Source organism: Bos javanicus, chromosome 6 (genome assembly GCF_032452875.1).
Source record: "Bos javanicus breed banteng chromosome 6, ARS-OSU_banteng_1.0, whole genome shotgun sequence".
Classification (NCBI taxonomy): Eukaryota; Metazoa; Chordata; class Mammalia; order Artiodactyla; family Bovidae; genus Bos; species Bos javanicus.
This window is the reverse complement of record NC_083873.1, coordinates 7,489,646-7,517,328: the sequence shown is the minus strand read 5'-3', so window position 1 is coordinate 7,517,328 and position 27,683 is coordinate 7,489,646. Positions and strand designations below refer to the sequence as shown.

At 38.6% G+C, this 27,683-nt stretch overlaps 1 protein-coding gene across 3 annotated transcripts in view; it reads left to right on the top strand.

Annotated features, from left to right (window-relative positions):
- Positions 1 to 27,683, top strand: part of LOC133249225 (bifunctional heparan sulfate N-deacetylase/N-sulfotransferase 3) — a 184,083-nt gene that overhangs the window by 9,653 nt on the left and 146,747 nt on the right. For 2 of the 3 annotated variants that reach the window (XM_061419299.1, XM_061419301.1), the window contains exon 2: positions 2,729 to 3,873. In XM_061419299.1, the coding sequence (XP_061275283.1) occupies positions 2,851 to 3,873 (1,023 nt within the window). In that variant the 5' untranslated portion in view covers positions 2,729 to 2,850. Of the gene's footprint in view, positions 1 to 2,515; positions 3,874 to 27,683 lie in introns of those variants that run through there. The other variant, XM_061419300.1, reaches the window with a different exon arrangement.

Here is a 27,683-nt window from a genome sequence, read left to right as displayed (position 1 = left end):
TGTGAGATTTTATATCTTGCTATTGTACCACAGACTATTGTATTATTCATAAACATGTACCTAACTTTAAAAGTGCAATTACTTTTCAAAATGAAATAGCTACAGTTACAATGAAAACTCTGTTGTCCTGGTAATTTTGATTTGCTTGTATTACATCTAAACCTGTGGGGAAATGTTTAAAAGAGTAGGATTTCTTTTGGAACATGTCAGATCCCTTAATGGCATTTCTCTTGGCCAAGGGTGGTGTCCCATAGACCTTCGGTGACATATGAAGTTCAGCACCTCCTTTCTTTGCAGCTGTCCCTCAAACTCATCCATGCCCGTGTTCTGTCTGCTCTGTGATCACTAAACAGTTTGTGCTTGGACTGTAAGAAATGAGCCTGCTCTGGCTTGCCAGAGTTGCTCTCACACTGCCCTGTGATATCGTCTACATTCTTGATTAATTCATTTTATTTCCCAAATCAGGAAAATTTTAATGCCTACAAGGCTTTCTTGACAATAAACTTCTATGTTATCTAATCTCTATGATCTGAGTTACCCATATTTATACGATTTACTTTTTAGGTCTTCCTTACTCTTTCCTTCAACTCTTCAGTGTCCCTTGCCCAATACTGTACTCATTCCTCCTCTGTAAAATCCCCTCTGTCTCAAATGCCTATTCATTGACCCTCATCCCTCAAGCCTCTGCCCAAATCCAACCCCTCCCCACACTGCAGACACCCCCACTTGCCGTGGTGTCTTTTTTCCTCTCATCCTGTGACAGACATTTGTCTCTAATCAACAATCCACACATTACTGTTTGCGTTCAAGTTGCTGTCTCTACCTTATAATTTGGGACCCTTTAAAGAAATTCATTCTGCTGATGACTTATATTTGAAATAAAAAGAGAGTTATCTCATAATTACTTGAATGAATGATATAGTTTCCCTAAATATTTGAGTGAATAAAGTACGATATATAATTTATAGGATAAGTAAGATATTTATCCTATAAGTATTCTGCAATTACAGAATATTATATTATTCATAAAGATAAACATATTACTCAGAATATTCCTCATAGATTATTTCACAGGTGAATATCACAGAATTTTAGAGCCAGAATGTTCTTTCTTTTCCCAAACTTTTTTATTTTTAATTGAAGTAAAATTACTTCACAATATTGTGTTGGCCTCTGCCATTCATCCACATGAATCAACCATAGGCACCCCTCTTTCACTTCCCTCTCACCTCCCAGCCCTTCCCAGCCCTCTCGGTTCTTACAGAGCTCCAGTTTGCTTTCCCTGAGTCACACAGCAAATTCCATTATCTGTTTTACACATGGTAGTGTATATGCTTCCATGTTACTCTCTCCATTCATTCTACCCTCCTCTTCTTCCCCCCCACCTGTGTCCATACATCTGTTTTCTGTGTCTGCATATCCACTGTTGCCCTGTAAAAAGGTTCATCAGTACCATCTTTCTAGATTCCATACATATGTGTTGCAATATACGATATTTGGTTTTTTTCTTTCTGACTTACTTCATCTGTATAATAGAGAGCCAGAATGTTTTTGGTGATCATTTATTCTAACCTTATCATTTTCCTGAGAAGGTACCAGGGCCAAAGTGACAATTAATACTAGACAGAAGTGTAATAAACCCTAATCTTATGAAGAAAGTCAACTGCGGTATTCTCCATTACTGCTTTCAGCTATCGTACAGCTAGCTTTCATCCTGTCTTATGGGCAATAATAAGATCTTTCTTAATATATTTTATATTCCATGATATTTCCTTGAAAATTGCCAGGACCATAAGACCTAATAAACTTCTGTTCTAAAAAGCACCCATATTTCTTTCTTGTTATTTTTCAAAAGTTACTGAATTTTTCAAAGGTTACTAAGACTTGAAAAAGAATTGAAATTATAATATAACAAAGTATTTCATGAAGTTGCAGTTGTTTTCATTATGTTTTTAAAAAACATTTCATAGTACTCTTTATATAATTACTGAGATTTTCTAAAAAGTAGAAACTAGTGTCTTAATTCGGAGAAGGCGATGGCACCCCACTCCAGTACTCTTGCCTGGAAAATCCCATGGCTGGAGAAGCCTGGTGGGCTGCAGTCCATGGGGTCACTAAGAGTCGGACACAACTGAGCGACTTCACTTTCACTTTTCACTTTCATGCAGTGGAGAAGGAAATGGCAACCCACTCCAGTGTTCTTGCCTAGAGAATCCCAGGGACGGGGGAGCCTGGCAGGCTGCCGTCTATGGGGTCTCACAGAGTCAGACATGACTGAAGCAATTTAGCAGCAGCAGCAGTGTCTTAATTGTAGGATATAATGTAATACATCCAAACTTCTATGAATTTTCAATATATGTAATTAACCACCTGTACTCCACGTTGTGACAGTGTATCACTCAGGTGACATCTCTGTGGCATTCGGTTTATATAATCTATACAATTTGATCCAAAGTTCAAGGAATAAAAGGAAACTCCTTGTTAGTCCAGTGCCTTTTGTATACTAGGGGTAGAGACCTCTGTTCAGTGGAGCTCTTCCCTCTTTCCATTCCTCCCTTGATCTCATTCAGATTTGGGAGAAGAAAAGATACGTTTTCTTAATTAGCAGACACCAATTCATCTGCCTGACAGGTTGCCACTTGTGCCAGTCACCAGGATAAAAACTTGCTCATTTTAACGCTGCAGATTGAATGTTTAATATTCTGTTGTATCCTATTCTACTTTTCAGACTATATTTTCTGTGAGTCCTGATCAAGTGACACAAATGTGCTGCAATGGTGACATAAACTATTGACTGAAACTGGAAAAGTATCTGAAACATCATCTTTTCTTTTCTTCTTTCATTTTTTTATGGTGCTTCTGTTGGAACAGTCTGAGGGAAGTATATGCAACATGAGTTTTATCATGAAGCTGCACAGACACTTTCAAAGGACAGTGATTCTGCTTGCCACATTCTGTATGGTGAGCATTATTATTTCTGCTTACTATCTGTACAATGGCTACAAACAGGAAAATGAACTGTCTGAGATGGCTTTAGAAGTAGATTGTGGGGACTTGCAGCACCTACCATACCGGCTGATGGAAGTGAAGCCAGCGAAGCTCTCTGATGCCTCAAGGACAGACACCACGGTCCTGGTGTTTGTGGAGAGCCAGTACTCATCGCTTGGTCAAGACATCATTATGATTCTAGAATCCAGTAGATTCCAGTATCACATTGAAATTGCTCCTGGCAAAGGGGATCTTCCAGCACTTACGGAAAAATCTAGAGGCAAATATATTCTCATTATTTATGAGAACATTTTAAAGTATATAAATATGGACGCTTGGAATCGAAGTCTTCTAGATAAATACTGTGTTGAATATGGCGTGGGTGTCATTGGCTTCCACAGAACTAGTGAGAAGAGCCTACAGAGCTTTCAGTTGAAAGGCTTCCCTTTTTCTGTATATGGAAACCTTGCAGTCAAAGATTGCTGTATTAATCCTCATTCTCCATTGCTTCACATGACCAAATCTTCTAAGCTTGAAAAAGGTTCTTTACCTGGAACTGACTGGACTGTTTTCCAGATTAATCACTCAGCCTACCAACCAGTAATATTTGCCAAAGTAAAGACCCCAGAAAACCTGTCTCCTCCCATCTCTAAAGGTGCTTTTTATGCCACTGTCATACATGACCTGGGGCTCCATGATGGGATTCAGAGAGTTCTCTTTGGCAACAATTTGAACTTTTGGTTGCACAAGCTTATCTTCATAGATGCTGTTTCCTTTTTGTCGGGGAAGAGGCTCACTTTGTCTTTGGACAGGTACATCCTCGTGGATATTGATGATATTTTTGTGGGAAAGGAAGGAACAAGAATGAACACCAATGATGTTAAGGTAAGGCTCTTTATCTCAAAGTATGGTTCATCTCTCAGTAGGTTTGTCTAGGGTTAAGGGATTTCCTGGGACAGAGGATTTTCATTTTATTGGGAAATTCTTAGGCAAACTGGGATGAGTTGTCTGCCATCAGCTATTTTTGAGATATGGGAATATATCTCAGCCCTAGAACAGCTAAGTAGATAATCTATTTTTCTCTGAATCAAGAGAAAAATGAAGAGTGTACTAAAGGATTGAGTGTGGCAGAGTCCTGAAAATGCATTTCTGTGTGTATTCAAAGCTACAGGATAGAAACCACTTTGTTTAATTACTTTCCAGAAACTGTCTACTTCTGCAAACGATTATGACTCTGAGACATTAGTCCATTTACATATGAAATCATGGTGAATTTGTTTTAATGAAAATAAATATTCCCACAAATTTTCAAGAATTAAAGATCTCATAAGTAGCAAGTTCAGATGTTTTGGGAAGTTAAATGTACATCTAATTTTCTCTTATTATGTTTTTTGAAACTCTGAAAATCAGCACTACTAAATGTGGAGAGTTATGAATACACGAGCATACTTATTCACATATACATATAAGGATTTACATTAATTGTCAAAATTCATTGAACTTCTGGTTCATACATGAAATCTATCATGCTACATTTATATTGGATTAGATTTCTCATTATGTAAACTGCTGCCCTTAGATAGAAAACGATTACTTGAAGATAGTTGATTATCATTGTGAAGGTATTTTATTACATAATGTGACTGGCTGTTTAATATTAATGGAATTTAAAATTAAAATGATCTACATTCATCTTAGTTTCACATTCAAAATGCCATTGGATTCTATCTCTGTTATACTACATATTGATTTCACATAAAAGTGAAAGGAGAAATTTGATACATAATTTTTTATTCTATACAGTGTTGACCTTTTGGTAAAATACAGAGTACTGAATCAGATGGAAAAAAGTCTTGAAACTGTGTTCTTTTCTCCAGACACTGAGCATCTGGCAAATAATAGTAATGTTCATCACACTACTTAAATGAGCTAAGGATACAAGAAGGACTATTAAATGTTACCATAGGACTGTGAAGACTGAAAAGAAAAAAAACTTTCATATTCTTGGTAATATTTTAGACTCTTCCTTTTAAGTCAATATAAATTAATTAATTAAAAAGTTGTGCTCAAGTTTTCATTAGTCTTTTGAAATAGTCTTTGAAAGTGTAGCTAAATTAAAACTGAGCTGGTAGTTTAAACATTTATTATGTCCTTGAAAATTATAAACAATATATAATTATATCTAATTTTTCCATTCTAAAATATTATGATAAAAATGTTTTAAGGCTTTATATCTGAAATATGTCTTTAAAACTGCCAAAATATGTTCTTATGTCATTTAAAAATAAGTTAGATAAATCTCCAAATTTTTATGAAACTCTACTATATTCTCTAAAATTATACAAAATACAAAATGCCTTTGGTGCTCTTAAGGTTAAACCATTTTTAAGTGGTATAAAAAACTAAAATTTACTGAATAAATTCAGTAAGAATTTAACATTGTAAAATGTTTTATGAATTGCTCACAGTTAGATAGGAATATACTTTCTAACCGACCTAAAGGCTTAAAAGAAAGTATGTTTTGAATTCTTTGATTTTGAACTACTTCTAAGTTGTATCTGTGATTGTGTCTCAAAACATTGGTCTAAACATAGTCATTCACCCATTCATTCATTTGTTCACTGATTCATTATGTAACTAGTTATTAAGCATGTCCTACATGTGAAATATTTTTGGTGATATGTAGATAGAGTGAAAGTCACTCAGTTGTGTCTAACTCCTTGCGACCCCATGTACTATACAGTCCATGGAATTCTCCAGACCAGAATATGGAGTGGGTAGCCTTTCCCTTCTCCAGGGAATCTTCCCAACCCAGGGATGGAACCCAGGTCTCCTGCATTGCAGGCAGATTCTTTACAAACTAAGCCACCAGGAAAGCCCAAGAATACTGGAGTGGGTAGTCTATCCCTTCTCCATCGAATCTTCCCAACTCAGGAATAAAACCAGGGTCTGCTGCATTGCAGGTGGATTCTTTACCAACTGAGCTATCAGGGAAGCCCAATATAGTGAAAGTGAAATAGAATAATAGAATCCTACACCTTGCTATTATCCCATTAGAAGACAGGGTAGAGAGAGTACAGTTAGAGAAGTTCAGAAAGCACACAGTTGAAAAAAGTGCTGAGCATCTTCCTGCTTAGAACTTGGTATCGCCGTATGACATGCCAGCCATGGAGTCAGGCACTGGGCACACAAAGACTAATAAAGCAGGGCTCCCCCTTAATCAGTACACCGCTGACTTGTTAGGGATGGGGTGGGAGTGATAAATACATAGGTAGCTTGCAGTCTGGTGAGCACAGTAGTAAAGGTGCCTGTGTGGTTTTATGTAAGTAATGTCATGTGAAACCCCCATACTGTGTGCTGTATACCAGAGCTGTTAAGTCCTACTAAGCAGGACAGATGGAGAAGGCAAATCCATAGTCATAGGATGATTTGAGAGGCTGTAGCGACAATATTCTTGGAGAAGGAAATGGCAACACACTCCGGTGTTCTTGCCTGGAGAATCCCAGGGACAGGGAAGCCTGCTGGGCTGCTGTCTGTGGGGTCACACAGAGTCGGACACCACTGAAGTGACTTAGCAGCAGCGGCAGCAGCGATGATATTCAGACAAAAGAAGGAGATTTCTTAAAACTAGGAAATAAGAATAAGAAAGGAGAAGGATGAACAGTTTAAGAACTCTATAGAAGGTAAAACTGAACAACTTAGTAACTGGGTCAATGGAGATGAAAAGGAATGTAACCAAGAATGACATGAAGACTTTTGGCATAGTTGAGTAGAGTTTCCATATGGTCCAGCACTCCCTCTCCTGGGCATGTACCCAGACAAATCTATAATTCAAAAAGATACATGCGCATGCCCCGCTGCGTTCATAGCAGCACTGTTTACAATAGCCAAGATACGAAAATAACTTAAATGTCTGTCAACAGATGAATGAATAAAGATGTGGTATATAAGGACAGTGGAATATTATTCAGTCATTAAAAATAATGAAATAATGCCATTTTCGGCAACATGGGTGGACCTAGAGATGATCATAAGAGAAGTCAGAAAGACAGATACTGTATATCACTTATATGTGGAACCCATGGCAGATGCATGTTGATGTATGGCAAAACCAATACAATATTGTAAAGTAAAAAAATAATAATAATAAATTTTTAATACAAATAAAAAAATACAACACAAATGAATATATCTGTGAAGTAGAAACAGATTCACAGACATAGAGAACAGACTTGGGAGGGACTGGGAGTTTGAGATTAGCAGATGCAAACTATGATATGTACAATGGATGGACATCAAGGTGCTACTGTGTAACACAGGGAACTGTATTCAGTATCCTGGGATAAATCATATTGGAAACAATATGAAAAAGAATATTTATATGTACAACTGAATCACTTTGCTATACAGTGGAAAACACAATATTGTAAATCACCTATACCTAAATAAAAAATTTTTTAAAGTTAAAAGATTTCTAGCATAGTTGATTAACAGTTGATTATTTCAACGAGAAAGAAAGAGGAGACAGCAAGAAGGTCATTGGAGGTCATAGTAAAAATTTCAGTTTTATTGAAGTGCATCTGGGGCATACAGGTATACAGATGTTTAACAAGTAGTTGGCTCACTAGAGAAGTCTGGGTAGCAAGCGTAGTTTTTGAAGTTACTGTGCTGTGTAAGGGATGGTTCAAAGCAAGAAAGCATGTGAGATCAGCCGAGGAAAATGTTTATAGAGTGGTAATTAAAAAAGATAAAAAGATCGAGTACAGAATCTTGAGGAAAATCATCTTTCAGAAAACAAGTGGAGAAAGATAATCCCATGAATAAGAGTCAAAAAAAAAAAAAACAGTCAGAGATTTGAAAGTTATTATGCTATACAAGCCTTGGGAGTAAAGGGCTTCAGTGAGGATGTGAACAGCAATATAAAATCTATTATCAGGGTCCACTGAGGTAAGAACTGGCAAGTTTCCTTTGGCAAAAGAAACAGGTCACTGGGGATTCTTATAAAAATCCAGGGCAACAGAAGCACAGCTGAAGTAAATTCAGGAGTAAATTTAAGGTTTAAAGATATGAAGAAGGAGAGCATGGAGTGCTCAGTAGAGAAATTTTGATATAAAAGAGAGAGGAGAAATTAGCTGGAGTGTGGACTGGAGTTCAAGTGACCAGCCATCCTGGTTTGCTTAGACTAGAGGCATTCAAGGCTACAACTCAGTCCCAGGCAGACTGGAATGATGTATCTCCCTAACTAACTAGGGTAAAGGAAGGATATTTTCCTAGGAAGAACAATCCAAGAGCAGGTGGTCTAAGAAAAGGTCATGGATGCAGTGGTTAATAGTCCATAATTAACAGGAATATTTTCATCAAGCTCTTTTTACTGAATTATTACCACTAAAAAACAAGTATGATATGGTCCCTATTTTATGTATTAGGAAAACTGAAAGGAATGTGAGGAAATTGAAGGTGACGTCCTATGATGTTTCTTGCAAAATTAGAAGGATGCTGCATATCACATAAATTTTAACAAGAATGCTAATCACTGCAAAAGTGCTTTTTTAGCTCACATGGAACAAAAAACCTGTTTCCTCATTTAATTGGGAGATAAGAATTAGCAATGCAGTGTCAGTGCTTACCTGCCTTGCTGTTGAATAACATGAGCACATTTCCAAGAGCCTCAAAGCTAAGAAGAAACTGTGACATAGCACAAAACACATGACTCTTCCAGAGGAAGAGAATAAATAACAAATCCGAGGAGTTGTCTTCGTTAGTTACAGAGCTATGCCACAAGCCATAGCCCTTAAAGAACCAAAGAACGTATTAAATAGTTTAGACATTAAAACACGCTTCATAGAGCCAGTATTAAGTTCAGTAAAATTGAAGTCAGAATGTGTATGTGTGTGTGTGTGTGTGTGTGTGTGTCTGTGTGTCTGTGTGTAATTGATCTATATGGACAAGACATGTCTCAAATTTACCTTGGGCTAGTTTTGTGATAGAAAATTCAAGTTCCTAGTGTTCTAAGATCTGTCCTCAAACTTCCCGAGACTAGTGGTTCTGGGGGGAAACAAGGTTTTTGGAGACGGAAAGTGATATATAAATAGATGCTTCTCCCATTAAAAGCATTTTGAAGTTCTACATGAAAGCCCAGCATGATGGAGTGAATACTAACAATTTAAATTCTCTCCTAGAAGAATTAATTCACTCTTGGCCTAAGATTCATTATACCTTTAGACTCAGACCACACTGTGTAATGTTTTAGCCCTAAGATAGATGGGAAGTGGAATGGCGGAGGCTCTGGTAACAGTGGTCTTACGGGTTTCATTGAACTCTGTGTATCTGGACTCTCAGCAGACAAAAGAGCTGCACATCACTCTCACGGCTATGTCTCTCCCTCCTCCTCTTTCTGCAATAGGCACACACACTCTCCGATTTTGACAGACTTCCTAACATCCGTGAGAGAATAAAGACCCAGCCCAACCGTGTCCCCAGGCACATTGAACAGGGGCCTGAGCGTGGGGAGAGGGGCTCAGCAACCTCCCCATGTCCTCGCTACAGAACCCTTCCTTCTCTTTCCTCACACTGCACTCTTCCTTAGTTTGGCTGTTTGTCGATTGCCCCTTACATTTCGTAAGTGGCCTCTTGAGAGGACAGCTCTTCAGTCCATAATAAAATGCTGTGAGTGATTTTATCATCATTTTTCTTGCTAACGGAAGGTCCCAGACCACTTAGGGAAAAGAAAGTGCTGCAAACAGAAGTAGGAAGCCATAAAGCTCTGAGAAGTCAGAGGTATCAGGCTCAGAGGACACACCTGGCTGGCTCCTCAGTCGTGCAGGGGGGCTGACACCCCAGAGGCTGAAACAGGAAGCTTCAGTGAAGGGGAGCTTCATGCTGCCTGACTTCACCCTCCGACAAGAACCTTCCCTGCCCCAGCTGAGGCCAAGCCAGAGGCTTCATAAAGTCACTGAAAAAGAACCTAACGCACCAGATGTTTGCAGGGAAAAGGCAACTGCAATCAATTGTTCTGTCAGAAGAAGAAATAGAAGGGCAACAAATTTCTCCAGATAGTTCACTACTGACGGTGCTCTGGATGGATGTCAAGACCTGTACCAACCTTTTTTCCCCCATAAACCCATATTTCTCTAATTCCTTTCCATTATCTCTGATGTATCTTATATTTGCTAATATCCACTGTAATTGCATTATGCTCTGGAAGCGTGTGTTTGTTTGATACCAACATTTTCTGTGTGCTAGAGTCACTTTATTACTGGATTCAGTATTGCTTGTAACAACATATATTGTGCAATCGGGGCATATCTATTAGCTCATCTTTGTTACTTGTGTTGTTCAGAGCTTCTATAGTCTTCCTGTTTTGATCTCTTTTTTTTTGGATGAAGGGGAAGGAATAAGTGTACTAACTGATGTTACCAAAGGTGGTGTGTTTAATTCTCCAACTCTGATAGTGGATTGTAAATATATCCGTGTTTTTCTGTCGGTTGTTACCTTACCTACTTTGAAGCTGTTATTTAAGTGTGTGGTTTATACATATTTACATATTAATCTAATATTTTATTATTCTATGGCTACCTTAATAGTAGAGCTACAATCAGCTTTTTTTGGGGGGGGTACTATTTTAAAATTTTACTTTATCTCATTTTTATATTTGCTCTATCTTCTCAGCTCTCTATGGAATTTTCCTGTTTATCTACTATGTCAACATTTGTCTTTTAATTGATATGGTCAGTCTACATACACTTAAATATGATTATCAATGTATATAAAAGTAATTTTGGCTGTCTTATTTTGTGCTTTATATTTGTCCCACTTGTTCTGTGTCTTCTTCTCTTTCTGTCCTTTTTTGCTTTTACTGTCTGCTGCTGCTGCTGCTGCTAAGTTGCTTCAGTCATGTCTGGCTCTGTGCGACCCCATGGACTGCAGCCTACCAGGCTCTGCTGTCCATGGGATTTTCCAGGCAAGAGTACTGGAGTGGGTTGCCATTGCCTTGTCCAGCTTTTACTGTCAGTTTCCTTCTATTTTCTACCCATTTGTAGTTTGTTATATATATATGTAGTTTCCACTGTGGCATCTCCAGAAATTTAAACATATGTGCTAAACAAGTGGTAATATTAATAATCTTACCCCTCAGTCAACAAGTGCTGGCTACTTTGTCTCCAATCATGTCTGTTTTCCTTTGACTGTTGAGTCGTTCTTTTTTCTAAATTTATTTTACTGAAGTATGTGTGCATGCGTGTTAAGTTGCTCCAATCATGTCTGACTCTTTGTGACTCTATGGACTGTAGCCTGCCAGGCTCCTCTGTTCATGGGATTCTGCAGGCAAGAATACTAGAGTGGGTTACTAAGCCCTCCACAGGGGATCTTCCTGACCCCGAGATCCAACCCATGTCTCTTACATCTCCTGCGTTGGCAGGCAGGTTCTTTACCACTAGCACCACTTGAGAATCTGATTTACAATGTTGTGTTAATTTTTGATGTATAGGAAAGTGATTCCAATATATATAGATACATAGATATATGTATATGTTCTTTTCCATTATGGTTTGGTATAAGATATTAAATATAGTTCCCTGTGCTGTACAGTAGGACCTTGTTGTTTATCCATCTTATATAAAATAGTTTGCATCTGCAAATCCCAGACTCCCAGTCCTTCCCTCCCTGACCACTCTGATGAGCCATTCGTTATGGATGTTAACTGCATTCAGTTCAGTCACTCAGTCATGTCCAACCAACACCTTGCGACCCCATGGACTGCATGCCAGGCCTCCCTGTCCATCACCAACTCCCAGAGTTTACTCAAACTCATGTGCATTGAGTCGGTGATGCCATCCAACCATCTCATCCTCTGTCGTCCCCTTCTCCTCCCACCTTCAATCTTTCCCAACATCAGGGTCTTTTCAAATGAGTCAGCTCTTCACATCACGTGGCCAAAGTATTGGAATTTCAGCTTCAACATCAGTCCTTCCAATGCATATTCAGGACTGACTTCCTTTAGGATGGACGGGCTGGATCTCCTCGCAGTCCAAGGGACTCTCAAGAGTCTTCTCCAACACCACAGTCAAAAGCATCAATTCTTTGGGACTCAGCTTTCTTTATAGTCCAACTCTCACATCCACACATGACCACTGGAAAAACCATAGCTTTGACTAGATGGACCTTCATTGGCAAAGTAATATCTCTGCTTTTTAATATGCTCTCTAGGTTGATCATAACTTTCCTTCCAAGGAGTAAGCATCTTTTAATTTCATGGCTGCAGTCACCATCTGCAGTGGTTTTGGAGCCCCAAAAATAAAGTTAACTACATTGTGTCTTTTAATCCCAGATAGTAGACATTTTGCTTTTACTATCATCATGAGTTAATTAGATTAGCCTACTCCTTTTCAACAGGTAAGCCAGAGCAATGTCATTAACATACGATTCAGATCATGCACTTCTGCTTAGAACGCCCCCAGTGACTTCCAGTCTCAACCATGATAACTGCCGAAGTTCTTAGTCTCCTCTGCCCTCTCTGTAACTCCCTGATCACGTCCTTCTCCGCTCTTCTTCACTCTAATCCCCTCTACCGTCCTTGCTGTTCCAGCACCCGCTTCAGGGTTTTACACGTGCTGTTCTTTCTGACTTAAATGCTTTTCCCCAGATTGGTTCATGGCTTACTTGGGTGTGAGCTAAATTGGTTCTTCCTCACTTCTTTCGGTCTCTATTCAAATGTCACCTTCTCAGTGACATCTCTGACTATTCTCTTTAAAATTGCAACCCCCAAGCCTTCTCATCTTTTCCTGCTAATTTTTTTCCCTGAAACTTGTGATCATCTATAATGTGCTGAAACTGGCATGCACATGCCCACCAGGTCAACTGTATACATCTCTTCCCAGCTTCAATAACATGGCCAGTAGTTTGGAATTTTGACATGAGGGTAGTATTACCACAAAAATTGGTAAATGATACAAATTCAGGCTTTTTTCTTTTCAAAGAGCTGGTCTTAAAGGTTTACAGCACACAACTGAAAAGACTCTATGTGATTACTTATTTTTGTTGGTTTGTGAGTTTGGCTACTAAAATGTAAATGCAGTGCGGACAAGATTTTCTCTTCTGTCTGTTCACTGAGCTATCTCCAGCATCTGGAATTGTGCCTGGCTCCTTATATACCTGTTGAGTGACTGAATCACATTCTTCGTGGAGCATACCCTTTAGATGTACCTTTAGTGAGTGTATTCATGGTAAACTCTCTCCGATTTTATGGTATGTAAATGTCTTTATTCACTCTTGTCTTTGAAAGATAGTTTTGTTGAATTTACAGAGCCTACTTGATGGTCTCTTCATGTACAACCATTGCTGCTCATATTTGGAAATATAGGGCTCCCTATAAGTCACCTGAATGTTTGTGGTGGTAAGATGTATCAGAATCCCCCTGGACCCTAATTGTTTTATAATTGTCAAAAAAGTTAGGCAATTTGGATTTGTTGTTATGAATGTTTATGAAATGTTTCTCTCCCTTTCTTTTAGTTTGGTAGAACACTTATTTCTAAATTTGATATAATGTGATTTATAATAAACAGGAAAAGAATCATTCTCAATATTATTGTCAAGATCAAATAGCCATAGTGCTAGCAACTATGAAGACAATTATATGAAACAAATAATTTTCTGAAAATAATTTTTGGCAATAACATGGGGAAATAAGAAAATAGTTTAGCAAAGGGAAAAACTTTTGTATCCATAATCTACTTCTACTTACATTTATTAAATTTGCTACATTGTGAAATGGAATGTATCTCTATTATTAACATCAAGGAGACATTTGTTATACAATGACATCCTAAAAGAATGAGTTCTAAATTATTTAAAGGAGACAAAATGCTATTTCTGAACACCACATGAATACATAAATGGAATATCTGGTGACTGCTTACATATTTAAAGGTCTGATGTGGTGACTCCACCCAAGCAGGATAAAGAGCAAGACAATCGTAGGTGTACGAAAGCTCAACCAGGCAATGACAAGCTTGGGGATGAGCAGGAGATGACAAGAGGAAAACTCTGAGTACAGATTTAGGTGCTAGAGATATTCAGTCCACTTCAGAAAATCAACATCTACTCCATCAATGTGCTGTGATAAGGATTTCAAGGGGTATATTGATGAATAATGAAACACTATTCTTTATAAAGGAAGAGAAGAAGACAGGACAAAATTTTACTGAGTTATTCCTTTTTTGGATTGATTTTTCAAATATTGCATGATTCTTAGGAATAAATCAAAACATAAATGGATATTTTTTTATATGTCTGTGCTGATGGCTTAGAGGTCCATAAAAGATGCAACTATTTTATAATGGTATGTTTAGGGGTACTTAGTTAAGTTCACTTGCTCGGTCGTGTCCAACTCTTTGCAACCCCAGGGACTGCAGCATGCCAGGCCTCCCTGTCCATCACCAACTCCTGGAGTTTACTCAGACTCATGTCCGTTGAATCAGTGATGCCATCCAACCATCTCATCCTCTGTCATCCCCTTATCCTCCCACCTTCAATCTTTCCCAGCATCAGGGTCTTTTCAAATGAGTCAGCTTTTTGCATCAGGTGGCCAAAGTATTGGAGTTTCAGCTTCAGCATCAGTCCTTCCAATGAATATCAGGATTGATTTCCCCCCTGGATGGACTGGTTGGATCTCCTTGCAGTCCAAGGGACTCTCAAGAGTCTTCGCCAACACCATAGTTCAAAAGCATCAATTCTTCAACGCTCAGCTTTCGTTATAGTCCAACTCTCACATCCATACATGACTATTGGAAAAATCATAGCCTTGACTAGATGGACCTTTGTTTGTTTGTTTTTTTTAATTTTAAATTTTATTTTATTTTTAAACTTTACAATATTGTATTGGTTTTGCCAAATATCGAAATGAATCCGCCACAGGTATACATGTTGCCCATCCTGAACCCTCCTCCCTCCCCATACCATCCCTCTGGGTCGTCCCAGTGCACCAGCCCCCAGCATCCAGTATCATGCATCCAACCTGGACTGGCAACTTTGTTGACAAAGTAACATCTATGCTGTCGAGATTGGTCATAACTTTTCTCCCAAAGAGTAAGTGTCTTTTAATTTCATGGCTTCAGTCACAATCTACAGTGATTTTGGAGGCCCCAAAAAATAAAGTCTGCCACTGTTTCCAGTGTTTCTCCATCTATTTGTCATGAAGTGATGGGACTGGATGCCATGATCTTTGTTTTCTGAATGTTGAGCTTTAAGCCAACTTTTCACTGTCCTCTTTCACTTTCATCAAGAGGCTCTTTAGTTCTTCTTCACTTTCTGCCATAAGGGTGGTGTCATCTGCATATCTGAGGTTATTGATATTTCTCCCGGCAATCTTGATTCCAGCTTGTGCTTCTTCCAGCCCACCATTTCTCATGATGTACTCTGCATATAAGTTAAAATAAGCATGGTGACAATATACACCCTTGATGTACTCCTTTTCCTATTTGGAACCAGTCTGTTGTTCCATGTCCAGTTCTGACTGTTGATTCCTGACCTGCGTACAGATTTCTCAAGAGGCAGATCAGGTGGTCTGGTATTCCCATCTCTTTAAGAATTTTCCATAGTTTATTGTATCCACACAGTCAAAGGCTTTGGTATAGTCAATAAAGAGGAAATAGATGTTTTTCTGGAACTTCCTTGCTTTTTCAGTGATCCAGCAGATGTTGGCAAATTGATCTCTCATTCCTTTGCCTTTTCTAAATCCATCTTGAACATCTAGAAGTTCATAGTTCATGTACTGTTGAAGCCTGGCTTGGAGAATTTTGAGCATTACTTTGCTAGCGTGTGAGATGAGTCCAATTGTGCAATAGTTTGAGCATTCTTTGGCATTGCCTTTCTTTGGGATTGGAATGAAAACTGACCTTTTCCAGTCCTGTGGCCACTGCTGAGTTTTCCAAATTTGCTGGCATATTGAGGAAAAGTAGGAAGTCAAGAAACACCTGGAGTAACAGGCAGATTTGACCTTGGAGTACAGAATGAAGCAGGACAGGCTAATAGAGTTTTGCCAAGAGAATGCACTGATCATAGCAAACACCCTACTCCAACAACACAAGAGAAGACTCTACACATGGACATCACCAGATGGTCAACACCGAAATCAGATTGATTATGTTCTTTGCAGCCAAAGATGGAGAAGCTCTATACAGTCAGCAAAAACAAGACCGGGAGCTGACTGTGGCTCAGATCATGAACTCCTTATTGCCAAATTCAGACTTAAATTGAAGAAAAGAGGGAAAACCACTAGACCATTCCAGTATGATCTAAATCAAATCCCTAACGATTACACAGTGGAAGTGAGAAATAGATTTAAGGGACTAGATCTGATAAACAGAGTGCCTGATGAACTATGGAATGAGGTTCGTGACATTGTACAGGAGACAGGGATCAAGACCATCCCCATGGAAAACAAATGCAAAAAAGCAAAATGGCTGCCTGAGGAGGCCTTACAAATAGCTGTGAAAAAACGGGCAGTGAAAAGCAAAGGAGAAAAGGAAAGATATAAGCATCTGAATGCAGAGTTCCAAAGAATAGCAAGGAGAGTTAAGAAAGGCTTCCCCAATATCAGTGCAAAGAAATAGAGGAAAACAAAAGAATGGGAAAGACTAGAGATCTCTTCAAGAAAATTAGAGATACCAAGGGAACATGTCATGTAAAGATGGGCTCAATAAAGGACAGAAATGGTATGGGAGTACTTAACTACTCCCTAAATAGGGAACACAGAGTACATACATTGTTTTGTGTTTTATATTTATTATCATTTAATTCTCATAAAAAAAGTCTGTAAAACAATGACTATAAGTACATCAATTCATATGAAGAAACTGAGGTTCACAGACTAACTAAGATTAACTTGCCTAAAATCTTTCAACCAGCAAGAAGCAGTCCTGGGATACAAAATGTGGCTTTACCTGCCCCACAAGCTCAGCTTTCCCACCACACACTGGTCCTAAGACAGCAATGGGGTGTCCATATCAAATCCTTCCTACCAAACTCTGTAGCAAATTAGATCTAAGACAGAGTCTATTACAGCTTTAGGGGTCATATCTGAAGCTCTGCCCTGAATTTAATTTTAAGTTTGGAACAATTAGTTACTTCTTGAAATGCCTTGGACTCAAGTAACTGCAATGACTTGGCCAGGGCAGATTTTACTTGAAGATTTGGGTTAAGTTCACCTGCCTATGCACCAAACTTCTTCTAGGGACTTTGCCTGCAGTTCTGGTTACTGTTACCACTTTAGCAGTTTTGATTAAATTAGGGTTGACATAATGACAGATACTTTTGGTGCTAGCTCAATTAAAGAACAGAAATTGCCTGATAATTTAACTTTTTCCTTCTGTATACACTCAGATTTTATAGTTCTTATGATGTTTTAATGTGCTTTATAAAGGCATTCCTAATATTTTTTTAATCACACAAATTATTTCAAATGAAGTAAAAGCTAGTATGTTGTCTCTTGGTCTTTGAGAAGAATGAATTAATAGCTAAAGCACTTTTTGTATTAACTTTTATGGGCTGTTTATGCATAATGGTGGAGAAGAAAATGGCAACCCACTCCAGTATTCTTGCCTAGAGCATCCCGTGCACAGAGGAACCTGGTGGGCTGCTGTCTATGGAGTCGCACAGAATTGGACACAACTGAAGCGACTTAGCATGCATGCATGCATTGGAGAAGGAAATGGCAACCCACTCCAGTGTTCTTGCTTGGAGAATCCCAGGGACGGGGGAGTCTGGTGGGCTGCTGTCTATGGGATCCCACAGAGTCAGACAAGACTGAAGCGACTTAGCAGCAGCAGCAGCAGTATGCATAATGGAACTATACACTCATACTAAATAAGTCTTAAAATCACAATATGAAAATAAATTATGAGACCTACTTGATATTTATGGACTGTTTATAAACAAACCAAGGAAATATGCCAACTAATTTCATTAAATTTCTAAGTGGACTAAAATTTTTAAAGTATTAAAATTTACATATTGGAATTTTACCTGAGAAGATAAAGTGCTTTTTCATTTTCATATTAATAATTTGAATGATTATAAATAATAATTGCTATTAATTATACCAATTGTTATAAAAGCTACGTGTTTGTTTTCTTTTGTGGCTGTAACAAATTACAACACCTTAGTGACTTAAAACAACCCAGACTATCATTTAACAATTCCGGAGGCCTGGGTTGCACACGGGTCTCACTGGGTTGAGTTCCAGGTCTTGTCAGCGCCGTGTTCTTATTGCCTCACCTTGTCCATCTTCCAAAGTCTATCCACACTCCTTTGCTTGTGTTCCCTTCCTTCATTTCCAAAGCTAGCAATGGTAGACCTCTGTGCCTTTCCGTCATAGTCACGTCTCCCTCTGAGTAAAACTGGGGAGCTTTTCCACTTTGTAAGGACTCATGTGAAAAGACTGATGCACTGACACAATCCCTATCTCAAGGTCCTTAACTTAATCACATTTGCCAAATCCTTCTTGCCATATAAGTTACCATAGTCACAGGTTTCAGGGCTTGTGCGTGTGCATGTTAAGTCGCCTCAGTCGTGTCTGACTCTTTGGGACCCCGTGTCCACCAGGCTCCTCCGTCCATGGGATTCTCCAGGCAAGAATACTGGAGTGGGTTGCCACGCCCTCCTTCAGGGGATCTTCTCAATCCAGGGATTGAACCTGCGTCTCTTATGTCTCCTGCACTGGCAGGCAGGTTCTTCACCACTCTCGCCCCTGGGAAGCCCTCATGTCTTAGGGCTTAGGATGTGTTTATCTTGGGGAGAGAAGGGGAAGAAGGAGGCTTTATTCTACCACAAATTATACTCTTCCTATAATCATGTCCACAATTCTTACAGCTGCTCTATCCCCAGAAAGACTTTACTACTCTTCTCATTGGGAAATGAAACTTTGATGCCATACCTATGATCAAATAATTAATTTAGCCTTCTGAGTCAATAGTAATTAATTGGGGAAAATTAAATTATTCTGCTCATAAACTTTTCCTATCCCTTACACTCTACAAGTTAACACCAGCAAGCAAGTTACCCTTTATTCACTTGGGTTTAAGTTTAAGAAATTTAGCCTCCAAAGATTTCTCAGTAGAAGCAGATGTATGACTATCACCAGGTTACTATGTCAGTAGTTTCTAAAGCCATTTTTTCTAAAAGTGCAGGTATTATGAGATCGACTAAAAAACAATTTAATAAAAAACCAGTTTATTAGGACTAATTACCATAAAGTTACCTAAGCACTGATCATCAGTTTTATTACACGCTTTTTCTCTTTCCATTTTATCTTCTTTGACTATCTTGTGTTCCTGCACCCACCTCAGTCCCTATTTTATCACTCTACCCTCTTTAGAATCCATCCTCTAATTACCCCAATCCAAAAACAACAGCGGAGTTCTATTCCATCTGCTTATCCCTTCTCTCCTCCTCTCCCCTGCCTTGATTCCTTGGTGTTTGGATTTGTACAGCAGTGCCTCATTTTCTCCCCCTTTAGATTTACATATTTATTTTTACGTAACTTACTGTCTCTATTTTTCTCTCTGAACTATATATACTGAGTAGAATCAGCTCTCCAAAAAAAGGAAAAAACTGCATGTAGAAATTGAGCCAGCTGGTTAGGGCATTGAACAATAATAATCTATGTGGGGAAAGAAAGCTCTTCACTATTCTGTTCTTTGTCTTGGATTAAATAATCTATATACATCAGAACAACATATAACAGCCTTTCCTTGTTCAAAAATCCTAAGAAACAAGGTATTTGAGTCCACATAGAAAGACAACTTACTTGATACTTTTGAGTAATTGAATTGAGTGGTTTTGAAAATAGACCATTGATAGATTAGAGTTGCTGTCATCAGAACATCTTGTATCCTGCCACAGTTAGATTTCTGATCTACTACTGAATAATACCTTTTAGAGGTTTTGTGTTTAACAAAATTTTTAACAAAAAATTATCTGACAATATTTTCAAGAGAAAGAAGGCATTGTAATGAAGGCTCATTTTAACTATAGTGTATTTGCTTTGACAAAAAATAGGTTTATATTCAAAATATTTTTGCATAATTTGCTAATCTGCTTTAGAAATGTAAGAAGCATTTGAAGAGAATAAAGAGAGAATAAAAAACACTTTCCCAGTCTTTGACACTTCTTAACTGATACAGGAGCATTGACATTGGTCTGACTGAGGGGCACATGAATAATTGAAGAGGAAAGCTGTATTTTTCATTCTTGTTAAAACTTTATTGCTAGAATTAGACCTCCAAAATTACTGTCACTTGCAACCTCACAAGAACTAATGAGTACTCAATCGCCATTCTCAGTGAAGACCCAGTAGCTCGTTACATTCAAAAGGTTCTGTTTCTCTGGATGGGATCAATCTCTAATGGATGCCAGTGACAGAAGGCTATTCATCAACCCTTCAGGCTAATTCAGAGCTTTAGCAGAGGCTCTGTACTTGGCAATTAGTACCATGTCAGTGTAACATCTTCAAGAGAAAGGGCAGCCTAGGATGGTGATTCACTGGACATCTTCCTCTTAAGCCATCCAGTTCTCACACTGTCTCTCTATTGTAATCAAATGCCTTGAAGGAGCAAAGTCATTACTGAACTTAAGTTCCCCATTTAAGCCCCTACGTATGACATAGTCAGCTGTTTATAAGCTGTATTTTATTGTTGATGAGCCTAAAACAGAGATACTTTTAAAGTCACCAGTGATGAATCAACTTGTAAATTAACAAAAAGCAGGGTGCTATATAGTTTTTTTAAGAAACAATCCAAGAATTTTCCCCTAATTTCATCTTGACAATCTTTCACTCAGAGATGTCTAGATGTATTTAGTCACTTATCAAAATGAAACTATTTTCATGAATTTCCAAATCAGAAGTGGCAAAATAATCATTTAAAATGCTTGTTTAAACTGCAGATTTCCCAGTCCAGCACTCACATATTTTTCGTTGGTAGATCTAGGGAGAGCAAAGGAATCTATGTTTCATATGTTCACTTAGATGATTCTAATGTACATGGCAAATGTGCAAGTTTGGAGAAATACTGGTTTAAATAAACTGCATTCAGTATTACTGCAGGATACAAAGACATGGGTTCTATTATTTTTCTCTGTAGAAAAATGTTAACTTTTGCCTAAAAATAGTTGATTCTACATATTTAAGCACTTATGTAATGAAAGCAGGTCATAACAGAATTAATAGATTTGCAGCTGATTTCAACCTAATGCTCAAAGAGTTCTTATTTTGAGCCATACAGCAAGACTGTTCAACAATACTTTAGCCAATGTGTATACATATGAAGCTTCTTCTGGATATAGATAGAGTAGATTTTACATGAAGGCACAGGAAGCAGGAGATTTGAGGAGGTGATTCTAGCAAATTGATAACTTAGTATGGCCTAGTAAGATGATGATGGATAATTTTAACATAGCAAATTAATGAGAGGCACGTTGCTTCTGTGATCTTTCAGGAAGAAGGAATATGGAAGCAAAGAGGGCCATGAGCAAGAGGTTTATAAGAACTAGGATGAGAAGTGGTATTGGGTGGGGAGGGAAGAAACGGGAGGGACAAAGGACCAAAGAAAGGAAGCAAGTGGGGAGACATAAGAGTGGGATGTGTTCTTTGTGTTTCAAGTCTAAATGAATGTGCTTATAATACAAAAATCAAAGAAATCACAAAGGTTTGGGCTGAAAATTATGGGTGGGCTAGAGGTACCCCGGAGAAGGCAATGGCAACCCACTCCAGTATTCTTGCCTGGAAAATCCCATAGATGGAGGAGCCTGGTAGGCTGCAGTCCATGGGGTCGCTAAGAGTCGGACATGACTGGGCGACTTCACTTTCACTTTTCACTTTTCACTTTCATGCATTGGAGGAGGAAATGGCAACCCACTCCAGTGTTCTTGCCTGGAGAATCCCAGGGACGGTGAGGCCTGGTGGGCTGCCGTCTATGGGGTCGCACAGAGTCGGACACAACTGAAGTGACTTAGCAGTAGCAGCAGAGGTACCCCACCAGATGATTTTAAAAATCATTCAATAGGGGAATATTTTTGAATGAGGAAAAGAATTTTATCTTAGAAAGCTTTAAACATTTGTCTCTAAAAAGCTACTATTAGAGTGGTCTACCCTTGTTTGTTCATTTTGTCTAAAACAAAAATAAATTTTGTTTTCAAATATATAGATAATACATGTACTTTGTAATAAAAGCAATTAAACAATGTAGAAAACTATAAAGAGAAAAAACAGGAAAAAAGTTTCCCCTAATTCCCACCAGAGACTGAATTTAGTCATACTTTAATGTTTGAAAATCCAAAAGGTAAAAAAAAAATTTCATTCATTTTTAAAATTTTATCTTTATTTAGTTGTGAGAGCAAATTACCATGGTCACATATGTTTACATCTGCCTGCAATGCAGGAGACCTGGGTTCGATCCCTGGGTTGGGAAGATCCCCTGGAGGAGGGAAAGGCTACCCAGTCCAGTATTCTGGCCTGGAGAATTCCATGGATTGTATAGTTCATGGGTCGCAAAGAGTCGGACACTACTGAGCGACTTTCACTTCACTTTTCACTTGCATATGTTTATTGCCCATTTGTATTTCTCTTTGGGGAATTGCCTTTTGTCTATTTTTCCATTACGGTGCTTTTGTTATTGATTTGTAGGATGCTATCTCTTTGCAAAGAAAAAGATATCAATGATGATCTCTCCCTTTTCTCCCCAGTCTAACATATCGTAAATTACTTTCATTCGTTCATGTAATTAAAGGGAGAACTTACTTTCCTTATATTTATAGATCTCTGCAACTAGTTATCATTTTTCCTTATATTTCACATTCCATAAATAGAATACTATGTTTTCCTCTTGGTAAGGGCTTCCCTGGTAGCTCAGTCAGTAAAGAATCTGCCTCAATGCAAGGAACCTGGGTTCCATTCCTGGGTGGGGAAGATCCCCTGGAGAAGGAAATGGCAACCCACTCCAGTATTCTTGCCTGGAAAATCCTATGGACAGAGGAGCCAAGTGAGCTACAGTCCATTGGGTTGCAAGAGTCAGACATGACCTAGCAAATACTTGGTATATAAACTACACATATGCATCATCCAAGAAAACCTCATGAAAATTCTCACAAATTAAACTGAGACTCTCATTAGTACCAGAGAGACAAAGCTCAAGGAGCCTCTTTCAAAAGGTACCAAGTCTCAGCACCTCACGCTACTCCTGCAATGACAAGCTCACTGACGTGTATGTAACCACTCAGAGCCTCATTTTTCCCACTCATGTAAGGATGATAATGAAAACAACTGCACCAGCTTTGTCAGAGAGCCTTTGTGAGGATGTGGTAAACCTATAATGTGAAAGGAATTTATAAATTATAAATCATTATCTCTGGGTTTGTTTTGTTCTCTGAAATGAGAACATTAGATTTAAGCATTGCCAAGGCTTCTGCTAGGTAACTGTGAGATTTTTTTTTTTAAACATTACTATGGGAAGCCCATCATGAACTGATTGGAACAGAATAATTATGTGGTGAAGTAGGATGAGCAGAGGGCCTTCCAAGGTGGTGCTAGTGGTAAAGAATCCACCTGCTAATGCAGGAGATACTAGAAACACAGGTTCAATCCCTGGGTCAGGAAGATCCCCTGGAGAAGGAAATGGCAACCCACTGCAGTGTTCTTGCTTGGAAAATTCCATGGACAGAGGAGCCTGACAGGCTACAGTCCATGCAGTTCCAAAGAATTCAGTTCAGTTCAGTCGCTCAGTTGTGTCTGACTCTTTGCAACGCCATGGACTGCAGCACACTAGGCTTCCCTGTCCATCACCAACTCCTGGAGTTTACTCAAACTCATGTCCATTGAGCCAGTGATGCCATCCAATCATCTCATCCTCTGTCATCCCCTTCTCCTCCCGCCCTCAATCTTTCCCAGCATCAGGGTCTTTTCAAATGAGTCAGTTCTTCACAAAAGGTGGCCAAAGTATTGGAGTTTCAGCTTCAGCATCTGTCTTTCCAATGAATATTCAGGACTGATTTCCTTTGGGATGGACTGGTTGGACCTCCTTGAAGTCCAAGGAACTCTCAAGAGTCTTCTCCAACACCACAGATGTTCAAAATGTTCAAAAGCATCAATTCTTCGGCACTCAGCTTTCTTTATAGTCCAATTATAGTCCACAAGGAGAGTTCTGATTTGGGAGAAACTAGATAAAAAAATCTTCTCTGGTGTGATATTTGACCTGAGACTGGAGAGAAGGATGAATACAAAGACCGAGGGCAAGAGAGTCCCATGCAGAAAGATGCTATGGAACCAGCTGCACGTGGTCAGAAATGGAAGAGAAGGAGAAAAGGAAAGGAGAAAGGGGAGGCTAGTGAGAGTGGAGCCCAGTGGCCGTGAAGGAGCCTGCAGTGAGGTTAGTTCAGGAAGGCAGCCCCTTGCCTCTCTCCTCGAGAAGAATTTGGATTTTATTCTAATTTCAGGGAGCAACCATTGGATATCTTTGGCATGGCAGTAATAGGTCAAATTTAGTTTTTTTTAACTGGAGGAATCAACCTACCTGACTTCAGGCTCTATTACAAAGCCACAGTTATCAAGACAGTATGGTACTGGCACAAAGACAGAAATATTGATCAATGGAACAAAATAGAAAGCCCAGAGATAAATCCACACACATATGGACACCTTATCTTTGACAAAGGAGGCAAGAATATACAATGGATTAAAGACAATCTCTTTAACACGTGGTGCTGGGAAAACTGGTCAACCACTTGTAAAAGAATGAAACTAGAACACTTTCTAACACCATACACAAAAATAAACTCAAAATGGATTAAAGATCTAAATGTAAGACCAGAAACTATAAAACTCCTAGAGGAGAACATAGGCAAAACACTCTCCGACATACATCACAGCAGGATCCTCTATGACCCACCTCCCAGAATATTGGAAATAAAAGCAAAAATAAACAAATGGGACCTAATTAAACTTAAAAGCTTCTGCACAACAATGGAAACTATTAGCAAGGTGAAAAGGCAGCCTTCAGAATGGGAGAAAATAATAGCAAATGAAGCAACTGACAAACAACTAATCTCAAAAATATACAACCAACTCCTACAGCTCAATTCCAGAAAAATAAATGACCCAATCAAAAAATGGGCCAAAGAACTAAATAGACATTTCTCCAAAGAAGACATACAGATGGCTAACAAACACATGAAAAGATGCTCAACATCACTCATTATCAGAGAAATGCAAATCAAAACCACTATGAGGTACCATTTCACGCCAGTCAGAATGGCTGCAATCCAAAAGTCTACAAGCAATAATTGCTGGAGAGGGTGTGGAGAAAAGGGAACTCTCTTACACTGTTGGTGGGAATGCAAACTAGTACAGCCACTATGGACAACAGTGTGGAGATTCCTTGAAAAACTGGAAATAGAACTGCCTTATGATCCAGCAATCCCACTGCTGGGCATACACACTGAGGAAACCAGAAGGGAAAGAGACACGTGTACCCCAATGTTCATCACAGCACTGTTTATAATAGCCAGGACATGGAAGCAACCTAGATGCCCATCAGCAGATGAATGGATAAGAAAGCTGTGGTACATATACACAATGGAGTATTACTCAGCCATTAAAAAGAATACATTTGAATCAGTTCTAATGAGATGGGTGAAACTGGAACCTATTATACAGAGTGAAGTAAGCCAGAAAGAAAAACACCAATACAGTATACTAACGCCTATATATGGAATTTAGAAAGATGGTAACAATAACCCTGTGTACGAGACAGCAAAAGAGACACCGATGTATAGATCAGTCTTATGGACTCTGTGGGAGAGGGAGAGGGTGGGGAGATTTGGGAGAATGGCATTGAAACATGTATAATATTATGTATGAAATGAGTCACCAGTCCAGGTTCGATGCACGATAGTGGATGCTTGGGGCTGGTGCACTGGGACGGCCCAGAGGGAGGGTATGGGGAGGGAGGAGGGAGGAGGGTTCAGGATGGGGAACACAGGTATACCTGTGGCGGATTCATTTCGATATTTGGCAAAACTAATACGATATTGTAAAGTTTAAAAATAAAATAAAATTTAAAAAAAGTCTATGGATTTTTTAAAATGGACATGAGTTTGAGCAAGCTCCGGGAGACAGTGAAGAACAGGGAAGCCTAGCATGCTGCAGTTCATGGGGTCAGAAAGAGTTGGATACGACTTAGCGGCTGAATAACAACACAAGGGAGAAAAATCAAGAGTTCTTTTGGACTTGTTTTTAACATTTTTTAGATGTCCAGGTGGAGATGTGCAGGCAGTTGAGCATGCAAGCTTAGAGTTTAGGGAGAAGTCATGTGGAGAGATAGAAATCGAGAGCGCGTTAACATATTGAAGGCATTTCAAGACCTGGCAGTGGATGACATCACCTGGGAGAAGACAGTAGAGAAGAGAATAAAACAGCACCAGCCCTGAGGTGCTTTACCATTGAGGTCATGGCTCAGATACACTTAGATGGCAGAGAGATGGCAGAGAGCCTGAAAGAATGATCTCATTTGTTCTTTTTAGATACATCTTTCTCCTAAATTAATTCATAAAAATTTCACTTGAAGTTCTGGATCACAAACTGTCCTCCATTTCATATTCACATATATACTTTTCCATCAGATCCTCCCAGTCAAATTATGTAGCATCCTTTTTTTCATGTTCTTCTCTGGCCCTAATATACAGAGTAATACACAGGGGCTCTCTCAATAAATGCCCATTGGATATCAGGGTATTTAAAGAATTATAATGAATAATTTATCTTTTCCTTGTTACCATATGAATGACTAGTTACTAAAGACATGAATTATTTTTCTCTGAGGAAGAACATCAGTTGAAAGTGTTTTAATGAAAAAAAAATATGACTCTTTTGGAAAAAAACAGGTTCTAGGAAGGTAAATTTATGTGTCGGCCTAGATTCTTATCTCTCTCTATTGCATAAGGAAGAGATTTAAAGTGTAAAAATAATGAGGTTCTGGACTAAAGCAAATTTGTGCTCAAATCTCAGATCTATGCAAGTTGTGAGACCTGAACAAGTGACTCAACCAGTCTGAACCCCAGTCTCCTTATCTTTAAAATAGGGGTGATGATAATACCTACATCATAAAGTTTGAAGAAGTCTAAATGATACTGTACTTTGCACATTCACATGTTGATTTCCTTTTCTCTCCTACAAGTTATAGTGCCATATATATATATATATTTTAACTTATGGAAAGTTTTGTGCACTTATGCATTCATTATACATACAAAATTTGGTTTATTTTTTAAAATTATGTATGCAAATTGTAGATTGTATATTATCTGTAGATATAAAAGTACATTGAGTTGTAAAAATATACTGTTTAGTTTTACATAAATAAATTTACTCATTTTTAAATTAAAATGTATATGACAAGATCTTTCATATGTAACAGGTGAGACTTGTTACACATATAATAATTTGTGATGTTCTTGTCTTTTGTTCTTTTCCATTATAGGCTACCACAAAACCCTGAGCATAGCTCCCTGTGCTACACTGCAGGCCCCTGCTGCTCACCCACCCATGTACAGCACTAAGCATATGCCAATCCCAAACTCCCAAACTTCCTCCTTCCACTGTACCCTTTGATAACTACAAGCCTGCCCTCCATATCTGTGAGTCCATTTCTGTT